Here is a 23,999-nt window from a genome sequence, read left to right as displayed (position 1 = left end):
ACTAGGAGCTGCCACTCCTCTGCTGAGTAAACCCTCCAGCTCCCGTGGCTGCTTGTCGCGCGTCATGGAGCCATATTGTTTTCACTTCCTTCCTCTGCTCTGGTCACAGTTTTGCTGGTGGCTGGAGTTTTACATTCTCTGCAGGGGAACCACATCTCAGATTCCGTAATTCCTAAAAATGCGGCCCCTGCCACAGGACTGTTAGATTCTTCCAAGTCTCAGACACGATTAACTGCAAAACCAGAATTGTGAGGTTTAGATCACAGCCCTCCCGGGACGGCCCCAGCCCACGGCAGCCGCCTCACACCCTGGTTGGAGGGACTTAAGCCCTGGGAGAGTAGGGGGTGCAGATGGTCTGAAGAGAGGCGTCAGGGTTCTCCTTCCTCCTTTCTCACTTGGCTCCGCGGGACGATGCGGATTTTGTTTTGCTTTGTTTTTCCTGTGTCTGAACAGGACTTGAACTGGAGAGCAGAAACCAGGTTTGCCTGGCTTCTCCCCCTGGGAACTGCTGTGTGCAGTGCTCTCCCAGGCAGGACGCCCTGTCTCCACTTTCCTGAGGAACCGGGTGAAAAGCCCCCTGGGGTGTCTGAGGGGGCGTGTGCTGTCATGCCAGGTCTGTCCAGGTCTCCGAGACTCATGCCTCCCGGCTGATGCAGACAGTCATCTGTCTGATAACTGGATCTCCAGGCTGAGTTCATTTCTGTGGCCAACGGAATATCCACCTGGAGGCCAGGGAGGGTGGATTCGTGCAAGTCAAGGCAGGTGTCCTGTGAGCCTTCTGAAACCCTGCTTTGAGGGAAGGAAAGGAACAGTGGGTTTTTGTTGCTTTTTGCTCGTGTCCTCTCCTGCTCCCCTCCTGCTTCTTTAAGGATATACCAAGTCTCTCGCTAGCAGGTTTTGTCAAACCGGTTTCTTGAACTGCTGGCAGTTTAATGTGTGAACCTTCCTTCAATCTCCTAAGGAGATAGCCCTTTTAAATACTTCATCAGTTGTTTTTTCCAACACCATGGCTGGCTTCCAAGATAACTATCCTGCACTTTGTTCATTTTTGTGCTGAATTCCTGGTATCTGAGCCATGACTGTCCCTATGGGTCTTTGGGTTGAATGTGGAGCCCCGTTCTCACCCCTAAAGCAGCTTTCATTGGATGAAAGTTGCCTCGATGGACAGTTGAGCATAAGTGGTTCTAAAAAGCATCTCTGGGGTATTTGACGCCTGTCCTCAGTGGTCTCATCGGACGCCCTGACTCTCCTTCCTTGCTGGACTTCCTTCAGCATCCCCTAATGTCCTGCAGCCAACTCCATTCCGAGAACATGTGTTGCCATGGCTCCAGGTCCTTATGGCGTGTAGTACAGCCCCTCTCAGGCTCACGTTGGGGCAGCGGGGGGTCAGGCTCCTTTCGGATCTGGAAGCACTTGGGTCGTCGGCTTTCTTCTTCAGGGGCACCTTGGTACCAAGCCAAATGGCCAGCAGCAAACCCACAGCCCTCTGGTCCATGTCAGAGGGCAGAGGAATTCCCTGCTAAAGCGTAACAAGGTGTGGCCAGCAGCAGGCACAGAGTCCCATTGTTGGATTCTCCAGGGCCTTAGGAATCACAGGCGCCTGTGACGCAAGTTGGGGATCTCAACAGGCAGAGATTGCAAAGCCTTGCTGTAGTTTGTGGCTCCCAGCCTGCGGAGGCTCAGTTAGGTGTTTGGCTTTTGGGGTTGTCTCAAGGCAGGAGGGTCTTTGCTTTCCGTCGGGTGCCTGTGCTTGCAGAAAATGTGGAGCCGGAGTCCAGCTGGGAAGGGGCGAGGGTGCAGAGCTTCTTTCCGGGGGTGCTGGTTTGGAATTAAATAAGAGGCCATAGTTTCATGGGACTTGAAGTGCACGCTCTGAGAGTAGAAAAGCAGAGACTAGTTGTCCTATTGAAACCAACTACCAGGTTAATTTGGGGAGGGGAGCATGTATAGAAAGATAAATCTGGGAGAAAATGAGGAGCCAGGTCAAAAAAGGAAAGCCTGAAAGTAGTAGAAAAGACTTCCTGTGTGTGATTTTGCCCCATCATCTCTTTTTCTCCCCAAGATGTGACTAAATAAAGCTCAGCTAAGCCAGCCCAGGCCCTTGTGAAATGCAGGAATCCCCGCCTCTGCCCACCCACTCCACCTCCCATCACCGGGCAAAGGCAGGCCCAGGAACCTCACACCTTTTAATCTTATGAGGAACCGGTCCTTTCTCCTTTGAAGAGACTCCTCACTTGTCTGGTGACTAACTTCCTGTGCCCCCGGAGCAGGCAGCAGAATTCCCACGTGGCTGACTTGCCTCCTTCCTTGCTGCTCTGCATTTTGGCCTCCAAAGGGCCCAGGGCAGTGCTTTGAGAAAGAGCCCTAGGAGGCCTTTGAAGGGTTAATGCATCAGGCCTGTGGGACCAGCCAGATGGCCCCAGAGGGGAGGTAGGATGTGTCCAAGTGATGTTTTCCCACAGTGAGCACCCGGACAGCTGTCCCCTGGAGGGAGAATTGAGGACCTTTTACAGCCCAGTGTGCCACACTCTTTAGCATGGGTTCCCCCAGAGTCAGCTACAAAGGGATCGTTGTGGGGCCCGCCAAGACCCACTTTCTGTGGAGCAGCTGATTGATGACCAACCTGAATTTGGTGCGGCAGCCCTCTGGGGCTGCCTCCACTTTGCCCACCTGATTGGCAGGGGGCGGGTGACTGGGGGCGATCGTTGCTAAGCAGCCTGGCCTGGACGTTATGCCCATCCAGGTCGAATGAATAGCTGCAGTGTTCCAAAGAATGAGGGGGTTTTGGCCTATCCTAGGGACTTTTTGGAGAAGGGGGTTAAGAACTGCTATTCTGGTCTTAGAGCCTGGGGGGTAGGGGGTTGGTGGCCTCCCTGTGCCTGCCTTCTGAGACGTCACCTTGGTGTCAAGTCGTATCGTGTGAGTGGCATACACAGCACTGCCCAGCCCCCTCCACGTGCCCATCGGGTCCACGATTGTTGCTGTCTTATCTCCTCCCTCGCTGACCAAAGGGAGGGGACACAAGATCCAGCCTTGTGAGCACAGCTTCTGCCATTGTGATCATTACCATGTCATGGCACCTGAGACCCCGACCTGTGTTGAGGGGCTCGGTTTCTCCAGAAATGACGAGAACAGGTATGTTTTTACCATTGTGTGTTTGGGGCAGCAGAAGCAAGGAAAGTAGGTGCCTAGCCATGTGACCGTGGCCAGAACTGGATTTTCTTGACTACGACACATGGCACATGGGGGTCTTAGTTCCCCAACCAGGGATTGAACCCGTGCGCCCTGCATTGGAACAACTGGATCAGCAGGGAAGCCTTTACTTTGAGCAGTGAGATCCGGAGTGGTCTGATGAGAAAACTTTGCCCCTAGGGCTCTGTATACCTCCAGAACAGAGGACACAGCGTGGAAGTGGGTGCTGGGGGCAGGGGCTTGCATGAAGGGTTAGAGAGAGCTTTCTTTGGAGAGACTGAGCTAGTGTAAAGAGAACCAGCAGGTGAGCTGGGAGACAGAGCCATGTGCCTTGAGCTGGGCTGTCCTGAGGGCGGTGTGTGACTCCCTGAAGGTCTGCTGCCTGCCTGCTCCCAGTTGCGTGAACTGCCCCCTTGTGATAAAGCCTCCCTTTTTTGCTGAACCTGAAAGTGAGAAAAATCTCTTGGGAGGAGATAGTGTCTTGCATTTTGGTCTTGAGATTCTCTAGCCACCTCTTGCTTCCTGGGCGCCAGGTGGAGGTGCTGTGTTCTGGGGCAGCTTGCCAGGCCTGGGGGAGCCCTGGGCAGGGTGCAGGTTTGCAGGTGATGGCTGGCTGGCTGCTGGTTGCTCTCCTTGGCATTAGGGGTGCTGGTCACTGCTTTAGGCCGTGGAGGAGAGACTGAAGCAGGTGGCTGGAGCATCCCAGCTGCTCTGATGAAGGAAGAAGGGATATTTGGAGGTTCAGGGGTCTCAGGACCCCCAAAGTGTCGGCTCACTCTCCAGGTTCCTTGCAATGCTTCCACCTTTTCTCCTTCCTAAAAAAATTCTGAGTGGTGTCAGTAAGGAGAGTGACTCTGGGTCGGGAGCCCCACACTTACTCCTTGTGTTTTTCTTTTTTCTCTTACAGGATAACCCGGAAGTAGAAAAGCGAGATCCCCAGGAATTAGTTGGTGAGTACCCTGGGGTGGAAGGTGCCAGGGGCAGGTCTCTGAGCCTCACCCAGAGCCAGCTGGCTTCCAGCCACGCAGGTGGCTTCTCTCTGCTGCTGCCGAGGCAGCAGCTCAGCTGCGAGCCTGTCTCCGGACTCTAACTCTCAGGGCTTTTGGCATTTCCTAAGACGTCTGGGTGAGACACCCAGGGAACAGTTCTTTGAAAACCGTATTTATGGTGCATCTCACGGAGCTTTGGTCAGTTGCCAGTGTCGTCAAGAGGGACTCGGGCCCCTCTAGCTGGGAGCTTGTTCTCCTTGTGCTCTGCGCCTGGCCTCCGGCCTTGGACCTCCCGAGCCTCCCCGCTGGCGTGTTCACGGGCTCAGGGTGCAAGCATGTGGCCTCTGCTGGCATGCTGCTCTGTCCCCGGGAGGGAGCATGCCTCCCAGCCCTGGAGCCTGGGGCCCTTTGTGTAACTGGCTAGGGCGGTTACGGTTCTGGAACACAGCCCACGTGTCATCCCAGCCCAGAGTTAGCCCAGCCTCTGCAGCCTTTCAGAAGGTCTCTTGACTCCTTTCATTTCTGCCATGGACTTTGTCAGGGCTCCCCCGAGGCCTGGCCCAGCCTCACATTTTAGGAGGTTGGCCCTCCCCCTCCGTGGCGAGACTGCCCGTCACTCCCCCCCCACCCCCCCCCACCCCCCGTTCCATTAATCCTCACAAAGCGGAGTTCCTGCTCCCCTCTCCCAGATGGCGCCTTTGCGGCTCACTCGCCCTGCCCGGGGGAGCCCCAGGCTGGAAATGCTGTATCCAGCAGCCCCTCCGACCTGTCCTTTTTCTGGACAAGATGCCTTCAGCAGGGATGGCAGGTGGGGACCCATTCTGGTTATCGTGACTGAAAGAACTGAACGTCATTCGTTATGTTTGTCTCCTGAGGGAAGGACTGGGTAGGACCTTGACCATGTGGAGCAGCCTAGATGCTCAGCGGGATTCTGCCCTTCAGCCCCGGGTTTTCTGATGAATGGGGTATGAGTCTTTCCTCTCCTATTAAAAAAAACAACAAATTTTCCTAAAACCAAAGAGCCTGATCTTGGGAAAATGGCGCCATAGGGGTGGCGCAGTTGGCTTCACAGGCAGAGGGAGCAGAGCAAGCCCCCCGGGAAGCCCATGGCCTTCCCCAAGCAGGCGGTCTGCAGGGCGGCCCTGGACTGCAGCCTCGCCCTCCCCGCTGCCTGTCCCTGCTGTTCACTGTAGCCGGGGTCGGGGCAGAGCCTCCCCCCAGGAACGCAGCCAGGCAGCACTCTCTGCTCCTCCTAGCGGCGCTCGCTCGGCAGGAATGTGCGTGGGCTCCAGCCATCTCGGCCCTAAACTCGCCCATAAACAGCTTGACTTTTCCTCTCCTTGTCACTGTTTGAAAGCAGCTTTGTGAGGTGCCTCTTACATAGCATGGAACCCCCGCCGCAGTCCTGAAGATGTCTCTGTGACTGTAGAGTGTCCCTTGCACACGTTTCCTCCTCTGGCCTCAGGCAGCAGTGATCAGTATAGTTTTGTCTCTTTAGAGTTTCTCATACTTTGGTTTCTTTGTTGGCCTCGGTGCTGCAGGCCCTCGGGGCTGGGTGGCCCTTTGTCGTGGCGGCCTGGCCTGTGCGCTACACAGTGCTTAGCAGCTTCCTTTTTCTCTACCCACTAGAGGCCAATAGCATCTCCTCTCCCTGCCAAGTACAGCAACAAAAAATGATTCTAGATCTTGCCAAATGTCAGCTTGGAGGCAAAATTGCCCCTGCCCAGGAACCATTAATACAGACGGACTCATTGTTTGTTTGTTTTGTCTGGCTTCTTCATTTCCCATAATGTTCTTGAGACCCTTCCATGTTTTTGAGCATATCCATAGTTTTTTTTTTGATTGGTAATATTTCATTGTGGGGTTACACCAGTTTCTTGAATCCATTCTCCCATAGAAAACATGGGTGAAACTTGAAGCCTCATAGTTTGGATTCCTGTTCCCATTTCTCACTGAGGAGATGGTGGACAACCTGCAGAGTGGCTTCCGCTCATGGCGCCCTGGTTGTCCCCCCCTTTCTCTGGGCCCAACGCCTTCCATCCGTGCCTCTGGCTGGAGGACTCAGGTTGCTCCGCTTGGTGTGGACAGCGTTTTCACTTGTGTAGACAGGCCCAGGTTTAATGGAGCAAAGGGGAGCAGAGAAGCTGGCTGAGGGCTCCCCAGCAGTGTCGCTGCTTGACAGGTGAGCGGACACCCAGTCCTCCCCTCCAGGTTCCCCGTGGGTGGTCCTGGAGCAGTGGCCCTGGGGCGGTCATCCACTCGAGTTCTCTGTGTCTCTGGTGAGGCAGAGACACTCCACTGCCTCCTGCTTCCAGCCCCACAGCATCCACCAGGCGTGCCTTCACTCCCACCGTTAAACACGCCCCGCTGACGAGCCGCTCCTGTGCAAATCCATGCCTGGCAGCTGTGGATACCTGCGCTGCTTTGTGAGGTGGGCGTGTACCCAGGGTGAATCACCCTTCTCAGAGCCTGAGTACGTGCCCGCCCAGAACACCCCAGCAGACCCAGAGCAGCCACAGACCTGGGCTGCCTCTGAGGGCCTGGACACACATCTCGATGTGTTTCCAGGGAGATTGATTTGAGGCTCTGTGGCGGCTCCAACCACCCTATGTGCAGGTCTGATGTCTTCTGCTTTAGATGCATTCTGAGAGGAAGGACAGAGTTGCAGGAAGATTGCTCCTGAAATCTGCAAGAGAAACTTTTACCGCGTTTCCTGAATGTGTCCCTTCATTCGCTGTTGCTCCAGAGAGGAACTCTCCTGTTTCCAGCCCAGTTCTAGCCCACAAGCTTGGGAGGACCTCTTCCCCTCCCCATGACACTGTACCACTTGGGTGGTTGGGTTGCTAATGGCAACAGCCTCACACCCTGTTTTTCCAAAAGGCTTTCCTGGCAAATGCCAAAGGGCACTCTTTGTCTCTCTGTCACGTGCACAGAGACACTCCCCACCCCAGGGAAGCCGTCTCCCACTGCTGTGCACCCAGAGCCTGCCCTGGCCTTCCTGGCTTTTGGTGCTGATGCTTACGAAACGCAAGAACCAGCACAGCCCAGGTAATCCCACTCTCAGCTGGCCTCTGCAGCCTGCTTGAGCCTCAGGCTTAGAACTCCTGCCTTTCCCAGGGCTGGGAGGAAGGAGGAAGTTGGGATGAGATCAAGGTGTCACCCTTGCTTCAGGAGACAGGAGACAGAAGGGGCTGAGCAAAGAGAAGCACATGGTCCCATGGTGGAACGTGCTCCCAGATTGCACTGGTGTCTTGGTCCACAGCAGGATGACACACCGATGCCCTGTTCTGGGGCACATTCAGGGAGGCTCCAACAACAGTGAGAATTGGCGCTTATAGACTTGTTAGGAGATGGTCCCTGGGCTTGAGCTCCAGCCGCAGTGTGTGCAGGCTCATTTGGCAGCAGCTGAGAAGTGAAGCTCAAAGCAGAAATCAAAGCACCTTATCTGCTAAGAAAATATTAATCCAGCCCCAGGAGAGAAGGGACAGGCTCACCCGGCCATCCACTGGCAGTCCAGGCGGCCGCTTGGGGGCTGAGAGAGTCCCGCCAGGGCCGGCACATGTCGGGTACCCAGTGAGTACTTGCTGGGTGTTAGTGGTGCTGGGTTGTTCATTCTTTGCCTTCATCCTACCCCACCCTGCTCCGCCTGCTGTTTGCTCATTGTATAGTCCTTTTCATGAGCGAATGTCTTAAAAAGCACAGACAGAATCTTACAACAAGTAGCATATTGTCTGGGTGATCCAGAGCACGACTCTGCAGTTGCCAGAGTGGCCGGAGGCAGCAGGGAGGGGAATGGAGGGAGAGAGAAACTTGGGTGGCAGGGGCACATCGCCAAGGGAATTGTCCTTTGGGAGCTGTGGGTCTTCACTGCAGAATCAGGCCTTTTGTTCCCAGGAGTGAAGTGGACCGAGTGAGGATTGATTGGTTTACTGCTGAAGGACCCGAAGCTAATAACCAGAGGGTCATTTTGTATTGAATAGATGTCATTTATGTACAAAGCAGTTTTGAATGCTGAGTCCCGAAGCCCAGGGAACCCTGAGCTTCTGGTGGACCCTGGGTAGCAGAGCCTGAGGTGGGAGGACAGCACCAAGCAGCTCTGAGTCCCCAGGATCCTGGGAGGGTGTTGCAGGGGCAGAGCCCGTGGGAGGCACAGCCATGTGTGCATGTCTTCCCAGCCCTGAGCTCATGACTTCACACTGGTAGCTTGAAATTGATTGGCCATGACGGGAGAATTTACATCAGAGAAAGGGGCAGATGCTGCGGGTCGTGGGTCTGCCCCTCCCACTTCCCAGCTGGTGTTAAACGCTCACCAGCACCCCCAGGACACAGTCTTTCCTCTGGGCCCGGCTGTGATGTGGCCGCTCATGCCCTCTGCCTGAACTTCTTGCCCCACTGCACCTACTGGTTCCTTCAGGTCATTTAAGTTCAACTCAGATGCACCCTCCGAGAGCCACTCCGCATGCCCTGTTTTACTATTTTACAGTGTGTGATCCCTCCTTGAAAATGCTTTCTGTGCCTTTCTTGTCTTGAAGGGTTTTTTATTGTCCATGTCGGGCCCCCACCCTGACCCTCCCGCGCACCCACAGAACTCCTCTGTTCTCTCCACAGCCTCCTTTTCTGAAAGAGTCCGGAACATGTCACCTGATGAGATCAAGATCCCTCCAGAACCCCCCGGCCGGTGCTCAAACCACTTACAGGTACGCACACGCTCAGCTGCTGAGGCCCGTGCAGATTGGGCGGGTGTCTGGCTGGGTCTGACTTTAAGTGGCTTCTGGGAAAGAAACAGCCCAAGTGGGAAGGAGCCTGCAGTCCTGGTGACCTCACTTAGGCCGCTCCCAGGAGCCGGCGCCCTAGCCCCGGCTGCCTCTGCAGCCTCAGCTGGGCCCCCACCTGCCCCGGGACACTGCCAGCAGAGCAAACAACATGCCTTTTCTGGGCATCGCTGAGCTCAGGGAATGTCTCCGAAGGAACTTGGCTAAGAACCTGAGGGGTCATCAGAATGTTCAGGAAACAAGTAGGAATGCAAATGCATAGCATGTGAATGCGTACACTTCAGCCCTCGTTTTCCGGAAATGGCGGTTCATGGGCTTCTTGTCTGATGATCCCTGACTTGTGGAGATGGAGTGTGGAGTGCAGTCACCTCGGGAGCAGGCCCACAGGGAACAGCTAGCCTTACTCCTCCCTGTCAGCCTCAGTGGCGGTTTCTCCTTGTCCCTCTGCGTGTTCCCCTTTGAAGGGGACCTTACAGTAGGGCAGACACCCACGGCTGCCCCCAAGTGGGGCCTCTGGCTATACCGCAAGCCCTCGCACACGCTGACGGAGGGGTGACTAACGGGGCCTGGGGCTGGAAATGCGGCGACCTGGGTGGGTGCCGAGTGGGGCAGGGCTGCAGCACAGTCCCTTCTCTTCCTGGAAATCCGTTCCCTTTGCTGAGTCGTCTCCCTATCACCACCACATAGCACCCCACCCCTGGCCCCGTGTCGCTCACACTCCAGGCAGCAAGCCGCAGCCTGTAAGGACAGTCCAGCAGCCACCAGGCAGAGATAGCCAGCCCCAGCCTTCAAGATCAAAATGTTTCTCCTTTTTAGATCCTGCTAGTGGCAGAAACCATGAGCAAAGGTTTTAGTTCCCCTGAGGTAGGAGAACCCGCCTGACGGCCGAGGGCACACAGAGAAGTCATCTGTAAGATACAGCGGTGCCTCCACCTGCTGAGCCTCCCGGGAAGGCCTGCCTCCATCACCCACAGAGCGAGGACATGGAGGCATGCGCTCGGCTTTTCTCTTCCTGGCAAGCGTGTTACAGACCTCTCTCCCCAGCTCAGTGCTTTCCCTGGGCAGTCTTGACTCCTGACAGGAGTGAGTCACCTTTCCTGATGTTCCAGAGGACCTCGCTCAGGCGCGCCACCCCCCCGGCCCCCCGCCCACCTCCTCTTGCAGGTGAAGAGCACTCCAAGTGGTTTCCTCCTGGACAGTCTGTGTTTAGCTGCCACTAGTTGGGGAGGCTGCCGAGAGACCCTGCCCTGGGCTAGCGCCAGCCTCGCTGGGTAAGCCTGCCCCTCCTCAGAGGTGGCCCTGCCCTGAGGCTCGGGTTCCTGGGGCCTCTTCAACTCCCTGGGCAGCCCTGACACCATCTGTTGCCAGCATCATCTCTGTGGGCCTGGGGACACCTGTTACACTGGCCTGGACCCCGCCAGGTGGTTCTCTGGTTTCCCATTGAGCCAGAGCAGGGCTTGGCCCTTGACCCCCAGCAATGCCTCTTGGTAAAGTGGCAAGGACCGGCCAGCAGTGAGCCTCCCCTCAGAGGACACTGGGGAGGCTTGTGACACCTCTCCTCCTGCCTTCCCAGGTCTCCTGCTGGGTCTGACTAACCCCGTGTTAAAATTAAAATCCAGCATTCAGCCCCCACCTGTCAACACTAACTCTTGAAACTCCTCTTCAGATGATTCAGCAGCTGATCCCCAAGTGAGGGTTTGTTCACTGTCTTCGCCATGGCTTCTCTAGCTCCACCTTCTTATTCCTCCCGCTGCTGACCACCCAGAGGGGATCAGGAGAAAGCACAACGAAAGCAGGCTGGTCTCCATCTGTCTCGTCTGTGCTGGGTGGAGGAAGACCGTCTGGCCGGAGCAGGGCTTCACGCGGCTCCTCCAGGTCCTCGTGTCCACAGCACGTGACCACAGGCTGGGATTGCAAGAGGTTCCGTCACCATCGTCTTTCTGTCTCCCTACCGTAGGACAAGATCCAGAAGCTGTATGAGCGGAAGATAAAGGAGGGGATGGACATGAACTACATTATCCAGAGGAAGAAGGAATTTCGGAATCCTAGGTGAGTTTTCCATGAGCCAGCAGGGGGGCGGTGGGAGGAGTGATGTTGGACTGGGGACAAGAATGCCTCCAGAGAGGTGCAGGGAGAAGCCCGGCTCAGATCCCAGCTGAGCCCAGAGAGACCATCACCCGGACTGCGTTAACCTCACTGAGGCTTCGTCTGCCGTTGAAGAGCCAGGCAGCAGGTGCAGAGGGGAAGCCGCGAGACGTGGGCTGGATGGGGCCTGCCTGGGCTCTCATTCCCTCTCTCCTCCTGGAGCACATGACCTGAGGCCTTAGTGTCCTCAGCTGTACGAGGAGGGGATTGTCTAGATGGTCACCCCAGGTCCTCCTACCTCTAGAAAGCTGTTGACTCTATGCAGGTTTGACAGACAGACCTGTGTCTGGGTCTCACTGTCTCCAACATTCAACCAAGTGACACACCCAGGAAAGAGCCCAGGGCGAGAGCTGCCCTTGCCCCTGTGGGCCTAAGTGGGGATGCTCCAACCAGCCCCACAGACTGAAGGTCTGACGTCCAGTTGAAACCTCATCTTGACACCGTACTCGCTCTGCCCACTGGCCCCAGTCCCTCTCTGTGGAAGGTTGGAAGGCCAGAAGTGACTTTTAATGTCAAGTCAGCGGACATTTGCCCTCCCATTTGGAAACTTGTTTAGAACAGTTCACCTGGGCTAAAGACTTGGTCTGCACGCAAGTGCTAAGTGGCTCTGACCTCCTGAGATCCGGTGCTGCGCAGGGCCTCGGGCTCGGGCCCACTCAGCACCCTGTGGCCTTCTTCTTTCAGCATCTATGAGAAGCTCATCCAGTTCTGTGCTATTGATGAACTTGGCACCAACTATCCAAAGGTATGTGCCACCTGCAGAGGCAGCAGGTGAGGGAGGGGACCCAGGGCCCTGTGCCCTCCCCACTGGCTTCAACCTGGACCCACTGAAAGGTCCGTGTGGCACACTGCCAGCAGAGGAGAGCCGTCCCCATCTCTCTTGTTTGAGCCCCAGGGCCTCTGCTTGGTTAGGGGCTAGCGTGGACTCACCGTGCCCTGTAGATCAGCCTGTCCACAGTGCTTCTCTGCCCTCACTGTCCTAAGAAGGGTTGGCTGGGGATGGGATAGCATCTGAGCCTCCCTGCCCTCGAAGGCCAGAGATTCCAGCCCAGGAAGATCCATGGAAAGACGTGGGGAGAAGCATGTGGTTTCTGAGTCATTTCCATTTATTGGCCCTTTCTGCACCTTTGATGGAGAAGGCGATGGCACCCACTCCAGTACTCTTGCCTGGAAAATCCCATGGGCGGAGGAGCCCAGTAGGCTGTAGTCCATGGGGTCGCTAGGAGTCAGACACGACTGAGCGACTTCACTTTCACTTTTCACTTTCATGCATTGGAGAAGGAAATGGCAACCCATTCCAGTGTTCTTGCCTGGAAAATCCCAAGGACGGGGGAGCCTGGTGGGCTGCCGTCTCAGGGGTCGCCCAGAGTCGGCCATGACTGAAGCGACTTAGCAGCAGCAGCAGCAGCAGCAACTTTGAACTTTTCTTTTTCAGGATATGTTTGACCCCCATGGCTGGTCTGAAGACTCCTACTATGAGGCATTAGGTGGGTAGCCGTTCATCTGCCCGCTCACCCGTCCGTCTGTCTGTCTCTCCAGTCATTAGGCAACACAGGTTTCAGGGTCTCCTCCGTGTCCGGCCATGTCTGAGGAGCTGAGCATGCGGCCTTGAACCATCCAGAACCCCGTCCCTGACTTAAGCTTGCAACACAGCGAAGAAGACAGGATCAAAGGAGAGACTCCGGGAGTAACGAGTCGGGTGATGAGGACGCAGGCTGGGCCACCTCACCGGGGCCCGGGGCAGGGTGGGCAGCCTCGTGGAGGACACCGTGTCTGAACGAGGTCTGAAGGTGCACAGAGGCTGGCCGAGCAGGTGTGGACGGGTCCCAGGCAGGGGGCCGGCGGGAGTGCAGCGCTCTGTGCGGGGGCCTGGCTGCGAGAACTGGGAGGAGTTTCAAGGGGCCTGCTCCCTCGGGTGCCAGGTCCCAAACCAGTGGCCTGTGGACCACCAGATCTGGCCCGCAGGCATGTGTGGTTGGGCCTCTGTAAGTTCTGTCTTGCTTTAATTTGAAATCACCACTAGTGTTTTATCTAAAAGTCCAGAGACTTCTCTGGAGGTCAGGTGCTTAAGACTCCGCACCTCCACTCTAGGGGGCTCGAGTTCGATTCCCTGGTCAGGGTAGTAAGATCCCACGTGCCGTGCAGCCAGACCAGGAAAGAAACGATGCAAATCTAAGAGCCGGTTGCTGAGAAGGTGGTTTCCCTAGGCCAGCATTACCCCGTGGCTGCAGCCTGCTGGAGCCCAGGAGCAGTTCACCCCTCCAGACGGGGTGCGCAGCCCCAGCTTCAGGGCCTTTGGACTGTGAGGCCCGGCTTCGTGCTGGCTCGTGACTCTGCCGATCACAGAGATGCTGCAAACAGCAGCCCCGGGAGAGCGGCAGGCGGCAGTCCGGGGCTCTTTGGCCTAAATTACCTTGTTTAATCAGCTGCTCTGTAACTGCCTGTCCTGTCTTCATAGCCAAAGCCCAGAAGATTGAAATGGACAAGTTGGAAAAGGCCAAAAAGGAGCGAACCAAAGTAAGTGATGGGTGGATGTCCTGATGAAGCGGGCAGCTGTCTGGGGCGCACGGGTCCTGCAGGCTGAGCCAGGGGGCTTCCCTTACCCCCACCCCCCACTGCGGTTCATCACCCAGCCACGCTCTGAGCAGCCTTAGATGTGCTGGATTTTAAGCCTCCATGACTCAGCCTGAAGACGCTTCCCGGGCTGCTTCCACTTGACTTCTCGGGGTCTTAATGTTGGCTGCATTGTGTCCCCTCCCCTCCCGATACACACCCTTACAGCTGCCGAGCCCTGGGGGCTTTCTCCCTTTGGGCCCATCGGCAGTCTCCTCGGCCTGAACAGAGGACAGGCGCTCTGGTCTGTGCCGTCCTTGGCTCCCAGCACTGGCCTCTGCAGCCCCCCTGAGCGTTTCCGTGTGTCTCCATGGCCAGGTGGCCCTCACGCCAGGACCCTGAGCATGCTGCTTGCCTCTGGCCTGGGTCCTTCAGGGGATGGAGACTTGGCCATGAGACCAAGTCCTCTGGGCTGTGCCCTTTTTGACCGGAGTCTGAGAGAGAGAACACAGCCGCAGGACGCCCGCCCTTCCACCTGCAGTTTAGCCTGGTCCTCCTCCCGCAGCACATGTGGCCTCCAGGACGTGTGTCCCCCATCCCCTTCCCCGGGGCCACAGGGTTGATCCCTCTGGGAGATGGTGCTGGGGCGATCAGGGGTCCTCATTCTTAACCCTTGATTGAATTTCCCAACTCTCTCTCCTTCCCCCTTTCCAAACCCCAGGCTTGTTGCAGGGACGTGTCTGCAGCACCTGGGGGCCGGAGCTGTCCTTCCCCTGTGCGCACGGGCACCGCCTCCCCCGAGGTGTGAGGGCGGGGCCTGGGCGGGCAGGGGTGCCCCAGCACGCGCAGAGATGGCCATGGCGGGAGGGGCCCGGTGTCTGCGGGAAGCTCTCTTCCGAGGAGTAACCATCCTCTCCAGGCGCCTCTCCAGTGCCTCCCCCGCTCGACAGTCACAGCTGGTTCTCAGTGCTTCCCTCGTGCGGTGCCAGGTTGCCTCCTGTCCCCCCAGGAGCAGACAGCTGGCAAAAAGACGTGGATGCACGCTATGTGCAGGTCCTAACGCACGCTCGTCCCTCTCGCCCCCAGATTGAGTTTGTGACGGGCACCAAGAAGGGTACCACGACCAACGCCCCGGCCACCACCACCACCACGGCCAGCACAGCTGTCGCAGGTACGGGCGGCTCTCCCCACCCCGGCCCCCCGCAGACACAGCCAGGGCCTCCCCGCCGTATCTGCGGGCGCAGGGCCGTGGCACTGCTTGCCTGGGGTGGGTCCCGGCTCCCCGGCTGCCCTCGGCTTCCTGGGGCTGTGGCCTGCCATTTCTGCTCCCTGGTCTCAGACCACTGGCCTAGGTGGGTCCTGACTTCTCTCTGGCCTCGTCCCCAGACGCCCAGAAGAGAAAGAGCAAGTGGGACTCGGCCATCCCGGTGACGACGATAGCCCAGCCCACCATCCTCACCACCACGGCCACCCTGCCAGCTGTTGTCACCGTGACCACCAGCGCCAGCGGCTCCAAGACCACTGTTATCTCTGCCGTGGGCACCATTGTGAAGAAGGCCAAGCAGTGACGCAAGGGACCTCAGGGACTGGTTTAGGGTGGCTCGGACAGTCTCCCCTCCATGGAGGGGAGGCGCCACTCTGGGACCTGATGAGACCTCGGCCTCCTGGGAGGTTCCCCATTCTACGTTTCAGGACTGGGACCCGTTCCCCTCCCTCCTGCCTGCGAGGAGCTCCGGGTGGCGTTTGGCCTGGAAGAGACGGGGCTGCACAGGAGCAGGGCTCTGTGGACAGCCCACCCCGTGGGGTCTGCGCCCAATTAAAAGTGCCGCGTCCTCACATCTCGGCATCTCGGACGCCCTGGCCTCTTCTACAGTCTGTTTTCAGGAGAATATGAAAACTGAAGTGTCCTCTCATCTTTTCGGTTGGGATCCTCACCTCGGGCACAGCGGGGTGACCGCAGCCTGCAGCTGGCTCAGGGGGTGGCCCGAGAAGTCACCTCGGTCATTCCCAGTGAGTGTCTCTTGGCGCGGGCAGGCAGGGGTCCTGAGAGGGGGGAAGGCCCGGGCTCCCGGTGCCCTGGTCCTGGAGCTCTGAACCCCACCAGTTGTCAGGCAGGAGCCCAGCCTGTCCTCCCCTGGGCGCAATTGAGCCCTCCAACCACCTCTTGGACACACCCTGGTCTTTGAAGTATCACCAGTCACCAGAAGGGTGGGAGCTGACCCCTGGCCCACGCAGGGAGAGGGCAGGTTGCAGTGGGGAGATGAATCACCTCCTGGCCTGGCTGGGCAGCCATTCATTGTTTACGTAAAGTCCAGCTCCTGGGAGGATCCGCCACCCCACCCTTCCTGCGCCTGTTATCTCTGACCCACAGCAGCCCTTGGGCAGCTCCAGTGGCTTCTGGGCTCCTCTGGGGCCAGAACAGATTTCCCAGCAGCTGGCAGGCCTGGAGTCCCAGGTCTGGAGGGAAAGAGTGCTTTTCCTGCTCTTGGGCAGCTCTCTCCCCGCCAGCGGAAGGGCCGCGCGTCAGAGAAGGAAGCCAGGCTGTGAAGAGCTGACTTGCTTCCCCGGAGCGGGCAGGGGTTCAGAAAAGTGGTCCCCAGGAGGCACCGGATGCTGGTACATAACTGGGGGAGTGTGACACCCCAGCCCTGCAGTCCCCAGAGCAGAGATGGAGCCACCCCTGCCCTCTCCCCCCAAACACATCCTCAGCTGCAGAAGAGATCAGGTCTCCCTGTCCTTTGAGGAACTTCACAGCCCTCGAGAGAGGGAGAGGGCTTCCTGCCTGCAGCCTCTGCCAGGGCCCCAGGGAGCTCATGTGGCGGCAGCTGGGACCTCGGAGTCAGCACCTCTGCTCTGGAGCCCAGGTTAAAACAGACTGTGTTTGAGTCGTGTGTGTCTCAGGCCCTTTGCTCTGTAAGTCTTCTCTCAAATCATGGTAATAAAGCCTTTTGAGCTGGTTGTGAGCAATCTACGAGTTGATTTATGCATCGCTGCTGTTGCTCAGGCATGTCTGACTCTGCAGCCCCGCAGACTGTAGCCCACCAGGCTCCTCTGTCCACAGGGTTTCCCAGCCAAGAATACTGGAGTAGGTTGCCATTTTGTTCTCCAGGGGATCTTCCCAGCCCAGGAATTGAACTTGTGTCTGCTGCATTAGCAGGCACTAGTGGCTAATTTACCACTGAGCCACCAGGGATACATTTATAGAGTACTCTCCCCAGGCTTGCTGTTGGTCAGTCCAGCTCCTCCTTGTTTTAGACCAAGGAGAGAAGCACCCTCTAGAGATGATAAAATCAACCTGATTCATGGCCTTCGACTCTTCCAGGCACTCCCAGACGTGCCACCGAGCCATCCGATCAGTAATGGCTATTCCCTCTCGGGGCCCGAGTCGCAAGGGCCCTGGGGAGAGAAGTCTGGGAGTTGAACAGCCCGGAGTTAGAGCTGCTCCACGTACTAGCCTGGTGAGTAGGTGAAGGCCTTTAGTCCTGCTGAACTTCGGTTAGCTCTCCTGTGAATGAGGTTTAGTGTCTGCCCACCGCAGTCCCACTGAGGGAGCCACAGGGGCAGGTTCTCTGCCTTCTCTGAAGGCTGGGTGTCCCAAAGTGCCCTGTCCTTGCTCATAGTCTGTCCAAGCTGAACTCTACTCCCGCCCACCCACACATCCCCACCCTCTCCCCAAGGTCCCCATCTCTGGTGATGACATCAGGATTACCCCAGGCTCGCCGCTGCACCCTGGTCCCCCGTGTTCTCCCCGCATCCTGTGGGTCACTTCAGGAACCCCTCCCCATCTTTGTTGCCGCTGCCCCGGCCCCCAATTGCTCCCGCCTCATCTGCTGACTCGAACTCTTCCATCCAAGCTCCAGTCTGGCCAGCATCTTCCTGCCCCCCAGCTCTTACAAAGTCATGTGGTCTTCCGCTGACCACAGGAGAGCCCACTTGAGCCAGGCAGGCAAGCCCACCAGCATTCTCATCACCTCTCCAGCCTTCCCCCTCCTTCTCCCCACCCACTACACCCTCATGCTTGGCTCCTCCCAACTTTCTCACTCACAACCTCAGCACCGACACTTGCAAGATTTTCTTTTTTTTTTTTTTGCAAGATTTTCTTAATTGCAGGTCAGATTGTCTTAGTCCTTTCCTGATTTCCCCCGGGCGTTAGTTGCTCCTTTCTCGGTGCTCCCTACTCTTGCATCTCAGATAACACTACTGCCTGCAGAATCTGTCCCAAGTACCCAGCGGGAGATGAGAGCCCAGGTGATGGGAGGGAGGGAGGGAGGGGTCATTTTTTGGCCACACCATGCAGCATGCAGGATCTTAGTTCCCAGATAGGTGAGGGTTAAACCCATGGCCCCTGCCTTGGGAGCACTGAGTCTTAACCTCTTAACCGCTAGATCAGGCTTCCAGGGAAGTCCTGCACTCTAATTTTATGCATGAGGGGTTTTTTGTTGTTCTTTTTTTGTTAAATCAGAGTGTGAAAGGTGCATACAGAGAAACTGTTTGTTTATTTAAGACAGGAGCACAGCAGAGATACACACCTGCAGAGAAAGGGTGTGGGTGTTCTCCCTAATGCGGAGGAACGCCTTCATGCATGTTGAAAATCTCCAGGGACTTGCCTGGTGGTCCAGTGTTCAGATTCCACACTTCCACTGCAGGGGCGCAGATTCAATCCTTGGTCAGGGAACTAAGATCCCACAGGCCTTGTGACCAAAACTATAAAATCTTTATAATTTAAAAAAAAAAAATCAAGTTCCTTTGAACCATAAAGAATAAGAAAAGTCTCTGTGTCCAGATTTGGAATGGTCCTCAGGAGAAAAAGAAAGAGCAAGGTGCTGAACAGTGCAGGGAATATGCTTTTGTGTAAGACAGGGAGGAAATACAAAACCAAAAGTATAGAGAGGAAAGACACAGAAAATGCATTTTAAATTTGAATTGGAAATATCAATATGAGCTCATGATTCAGAAAATAAGAAAAAGTTCCAGCTATGTCCTTCGGAAGGACCCAGAAGCAATGGCTGGCCCGTTGTAGCAATAAGCACATGTAGCACCCGAATCTTAACCTTCCCTCCCAAAAAGGAACCAGAGCTGCTCGCAGAGAAAGGGCTAATCCAGAAATCTAAGTGAAGCTGCACCAGTGTGTCCCAGAAAGCAGGGAGGACTGCAAGGAGGGTTTCAAAGGTCAAAGGAACTGGTTTGAAAAGACCTCCCACTGACCAATTATTGTGAAAAAGGAAAAACTCCCTTGCTGCCTGTACACTGCTATGCTCTCACACCAAGTGTGTGGGCTTTTCACAACCAAGCACTTCTGATGCGAACTGCCCAGAGTCAGCACCAACCCCACAGGTGAAAAGGGCTCCATCCCATAAGACTGTCTGCTGCCCAGAAGCCAATTGCAAGTCCTGGCCTCCCCAACTTCCCACTGACTGGCTGTAAATTGGGGGTTCCCATGACCCCTCCTTGGGCTCAATAATTTGCTAGAAGGACTCACAGAACTCAGGAAAACAGTTTACTTACTAGGTTACCGGTTTATTGTGAAAGGATACAACTCAGGATCTCAGGATGGGCCAGAAGGAAGAGAAGCACAGGACCCAGTACAGGGTGAGGGAGCGGAGCTCCCTCTGGTTTCTCCACCCTCCCTCCCAGCGCTCCACGTACCCAGCAATCTGGAGGTGTCGGAACCCACTCTGGTTATGGTTTTATGCCAGACTGATGACTAGGCAGGGGCTTCCCAGGAGGCACAGTGGTAAAGAATCTGTCTGCCTATGCAAGAGACCCAGAAGACGGGCGTTTGATCCCTGGGTCAGGAAGATCCCTTGGAGTAGGAAATGGCAACCCACTCCAGTATTCTTGCCTGGAGAATTTCATGGACAGAGGAGCCTGGCAGGTTACAGTCCACGGGGTCGCAAAGAGTCGGACATGACTGCACACCTGAGCACACACACACTTCATTACATGATTCATTAAATCATTGGACATTGTTTTGGAGATGAAAGTCAATCTCTAACCCGTCCCCCTTCTCTGGAGGTTGGGGGTTGGGGTGAGGGTGGGGGAGTATTGAGGCTGAAAGTTCCAACTCTGATCACGTAGTTGGTTCCCCTGGCAACCGGTGCCCCCAACCTCAGTGGCTTTCCAAAAGTCACCTCATTAACATAAACTCTATTGTTATTGAAAAGAGCTTCTTATGAATAACAAAGACTCCTTTCACTTATATCGCTCTGGAGATTTTCCAAGAACCATAGACAAAAACCAAACATATCTTGCTTATTATATCAGAACATCACCAGTGTAAACTATTGGATAAGTGAAAATCCGTCCGTGCATGGCATTTGATTTGAAAAAACAGAAAAAATGTATTTGCCACCATTCGATTTGAATATATCAACTGTTTACTCTGAAAGTTAGAATTAAAAGAATTAACCTTTGTGCACTGCTGACGGGATTATAAAATGATGCAATTGCTATGGAAAACAGTATGGTGGGCCTCAAAAATTAAAAATAGGACTACCACGTGGTCCATCACTTCTGGGTTTATATCCAATAAAACTGAAAGCAGGGTCTGGAAGATAATGACTGCACATCCGTGTTCATAGCAGCTTAATTTACAGTAACCAAGAGGCGGAAGCTACCCAATGCCCATCAACAGATGAATGGATAAAAACAATGTGGGCTATACATACAATGAAATATTATTCAGCCTTAAGGGAAGACAACCCGGCCATGTGCTACAACAGAGAGGAAGCTTGTGGGCGTTATACTAAGTGGAATAAGCCAAACACAAAAAGACAGACTGTGTGATTCCAATCACGTGAGGCACCAGAGGAGTAGTAGTAGTCGTCCCCTGAACTGCAAGGAGATCCAACCAGTCCATCCTAAAGGAAATCAGTTCTGAATATTCATTGGAAGGACTGATGCTGAAGCTGAAACTCCAATACTTTGGCCACCTGATGTGAAGAGCTGACTCACTGGAAAAGACCCTGATGCTGGGAAAGATTGAAGGCAGGAGAAGAAGGGGACAACAGAGGATGAGATGGTTGGAGGGCATCACCGACGCGATGGACATGAGTTTGAGCAAGCTCCAGGAGTTGGTGATGGACAAGGAAGCCTCCATGGGGTCGCAAAGGGTCAGACACAACTGAGCAATTGAACTGAACTGAACTGAGAATGGTCAAAATCACTGATTCAGAAAAAAGAATGATGGTTAATCAGGGTTGGAGGTGGGGAGTGAGGAGCCATTTAATGGGTATAGAGTTTCAGTTTGCAAGATGAAAAAGTTCTGGAAATCTGTTTCCCAGCAATGTGTACATAGTTAACACTGTTGATCTATACACTTAAACAGATTAAGGGAACTCCCTGGTAATCCAGTGGTTAGGTGCTTTCACTGCCCCAGTCTGGGTTCACCCCCTGGTTAGAGAACTAAGATTCTTCAAGCCACGAAGTACAGCCTAAATAAATAACTGATTATGAGGTAATTTTTATGTTTTTACTACAATTAAAAAAATCACAGTGGTTGTTTTGTAATGTAATAGTAATTGTTCAAAGTTCTATAACTCGAAAAGATTTTACCCTGTATTTTGGAGGTATATAATTCATTCCCAGTTGATGAAGGAAACCTTTTTTTTTAATTTGACGGATACCTTTTATTAAATATAGAAACAGAAAGTCACTACTCTTCAACCCCCAAAGAATAATTGATTCAAGCAAGGATCAACAATGGATGCTAGAACTGTTCAGTGAAAGTTTATTGGGAAAAGGGCAGGATGACAAAACACCATCACCGCCTCTTACTTACTTTTTAATCAAAAAGTGAAAATGCATTTTTACAATTAAGAGAGATGGTGAGGCAGCTAACATCCTGCGCCAGCCAATAAAACACAGCACCTCCGAAGAGGTGCTTACTCTTCCAATAAGTGACATACATCGTCAAGCAAAAAATAGTGGCGGGCTTCCCTGGTGGCTCAGTGGTTAAGAATCCACCTGCCGATGCAGAGGACAGGTTTGATCCCTGGTCCAGGAAGGTCCCACGTGCCAAGGAGCAACTAAGCCCGTTTGCCACAAGCACTGAGCCTGTGCTCTAGAGCCGGGGAGCCACGACTACCTAAGCCCGCTCACCCTCCACAGGAGAAACCACCGCAATGGGGAGCACTTGTACAACCACTGGAGAGTAACCCCTGCTCCCTGCAATGAGAGAAAAGCCCGAACAGCAACAAACACCCGGCACAGCCAAAAATATACAAATAAAATGATTTTTTTAAGTCAATGTTTGGGGGTGAGAGAGGGGAGAGGCTGTTTTAGGAGTAAGAAAGATTAAACAGTCAACTGTGGTGGGGATTAATACAAGGTCTCTAGACGGGTCACCAAACTGTTCTGGTCACACATCCACTGTCCGTTTATTATTTAAGTTGTTTCTTTATAGAAACGGGTACCGTAACTGATGTACACGGTCAGGCAAAAAGTAGTGCTTCCTGTGGCGCATCCGTGGAGAATACGCTGTCCACCTCGGATGCCCGTGGTTTAAACTGTGAGTTCCGTGAAGCAAGCAGGTGGTGTGGCTCATTCCTCTGCGATCCCCAGCACCTGGCATAAGAGCTCGTTAAATGCTTGTCAATGAATAAATGATTGAACTAATGAGGGAGCAAGTCTGGCCTCCCTGAGGCGGTGGAATGAGTGTGGGTGGGTGGCAGCTGCCATCTGAGGTTCCTGGACCTCTCTTTCAGGGACCTCAGCTCTTTGGCAAAGTCTGCAGAAGGAAACCCCACTACATACCAGACTCACTCTGGCCCTAAGGCTGCAGAATCAGACAATAGAGGGTTTTGTTTTATTTTTATTTTTTATATAGAAGTAATATGTAGTACAAAGCTCCTTAACCCTTTGGGGACCAGTACCTATTTGGGAATTCAGTGTAATCAAAGGATCCTTTCCCGGAAAACCCGCATTCCCGTGTCAGATACACCTTGAGTTTCACACGTGTTCTCAGATGATTCATGGACCACCACCCGACCCAGGTCCATACTCAGGTTCTGGGTAATGAAATTCCAGACTTGAAGAAACCCGAGGGACCTCATGGTTTGTCTTCTGAGGGCCTCTCAGGGTGCACGTCTCACCTCTCAACTGCTGCCAAACTCCTGCTCTCCTAGTCTTTTTTTTTTTTTTGGATTGTGCTGTACAGCATGTAGGATCTTAGTTTCCCAACCAGAGATTGAACCTGCACCCCTTGCATGTGAAGCACTGGACCCTTGCATCTTAACCACTGGATCACCAGGGAAGTCCCCCTAGTCACTTTTTTAAAATGATTTTATTTATTTATTTTTGGCCGTGCGGGGTCTTCGTTGTGCGGGCTTTTCTCTAGATGCTGTGAGTGAGGACTACTCTTTAGTTGCGGTGTGAGGGCTTCTCATTTCAGCGTCCTCTGTCGCGGACCACGGATTCTAGGGTGTTCAGGCATCAGTAGTTGCGGCTGGTGGGCTCTAGAGCGCAGGCTCAATTAGTTGTGGCACACCAGCTTCGTTGTCCCACAGCATGTGGGATCTTCCAGGACCAGGGATGGAACTTGTGTCTCCTAAATTGGCAGGCAGATTCTTTCCCACTGAGCCACCAGGGAAGCCCTCCATTAGTCATTTTTTAAACTGTCTGGAATGAGGAGGGGAAGGGGTTGCTGGGCTCAGTGGGGTCTGTGGCATTACTGCCTCTGGGCCGGGCTCTCCTTCTCTTGGAGGGCTCATCAGCAGCCCCCACTGTGGGGTACACCCCTGGATGGATGGTGCCAGCAGGCTGCTCCCTCAGCCTGTATTTCCCGGGGTGGACTGGGTGACGGCTGGAGTAGCTCAGATCCATCGGGCATGACCTGGGTGCCCCAACCAAACTGGGGCTTCTGCCACAGAGCTCCTGATTCCAGGAGCCAGCCTCTGAGCCCCTGGCCCAAGCAGAGCAGATCTCAGATGCCTGGGCAAGGAGCCAAAGGGGTGATCTGAGGCTCACGCAGTTGCAGTGAGCGCTTGCTGTCCTTGGCTGCTCCTCAGTCAATCCTAGCTGTTCCTAGGGTCACTCTGAGAGTTGGCAGTGTTTGCACCTGTTTACAGATGAGAATGCTGAGGCTCAGGGAGGCTGTGTCGACTACACGTTTATTGAGCAACTGCTATGTGCCCGGCACTGAGCTAGGTGCTGGGGATCAAAAGATGTGCTACACCGTGCCCATCCTTGGGGTTCACCCTGCAATAGGGAAGAGACCCCTAAACAGATTATTTCAAACCAGTGTGGCAAATGAAAAAAAAAAAAAAAACATGCCCCAGGGGTACACAACCCAGTCCAGGGTTCAGGGAGGTCAAGGAAGCTTCTTGGAGCAGGTGACATCAGCATAAGG

At 54.7% G+C, this 23,999-nt stretch overlaps 1 protein-coding gene across 5 annotated transcripts in view; it reads left to right on the top strand.

The window, feature by feature from the left end:
* The window catches only part of SAP30BP (SAP30 binding protein), a 32,419-nt gene extending 16,167 nt beyond the window's left edge, over window positions 1-16,252 (top strand). For 2 of the 5 annotated variants that reach the window (XM_068976416.1, XM_068976414.1), the window contains 8 exons: window positions 4,100-4,142; window positions 8,790-8,878; window positions 10,911-11,002; window positions 11,783-11,843; window positions 12,534-12,585; window positions 13,557-13,615; window positions 14,738-14,822; window positions 15,038-16,150. In XM_068976416.1, coding sequence (XP_068832517.1) covers window positions 4,100-4,142; window positions 8,790-8,878; window positions 10,911-11,002; window positions 11,783-11,843; window positions 12,534-12,585; window positions 13,557-13,615; window positions 14,738-14,822; window positions 15,038-15,219 — 663 coding nt within the window. In that variant the 3' untranslated portion in view covers window positions 15,220-16,150. Of the gene's footprint in view, window positions 1-4,099; window positions 4,143-8,789; window positions 8,879-10,910; window positions 11,003-11,782; window positions 11,844-12,533; window positions 12,586-13,556; window positions 13,616-14,372; window positions 14,454-14,737; window positions 14,823-15,037 lie in introns of all 5 variants that reach the window. The other 3 variants (XR_011145154.1, XM_068976413.1, XM_068976415.1) reach the window with 3 other exon arrangements.
* Window positions 16,253-23,999: the final 7,747 nt, after the last annotated feature.

The sequence above is a fragment of the Capricornis sumatraensis genome, chromosome 8, assembly GCF_032405125.1.
Source record: "Capricornis sumatraensis isolate serow.1 chromosome 8, serow.2, whole genome shotgun sequence".
Lineage (NCBI taxonomy): Eukaryota > Metazoa > Chordata > Mammalia > Artiodactyla > Bovidae > Capricornis > Capricornis sumatraensis.
This window is presented reverse-complemented; position numbering and strand designations above follow the sequence as displayed.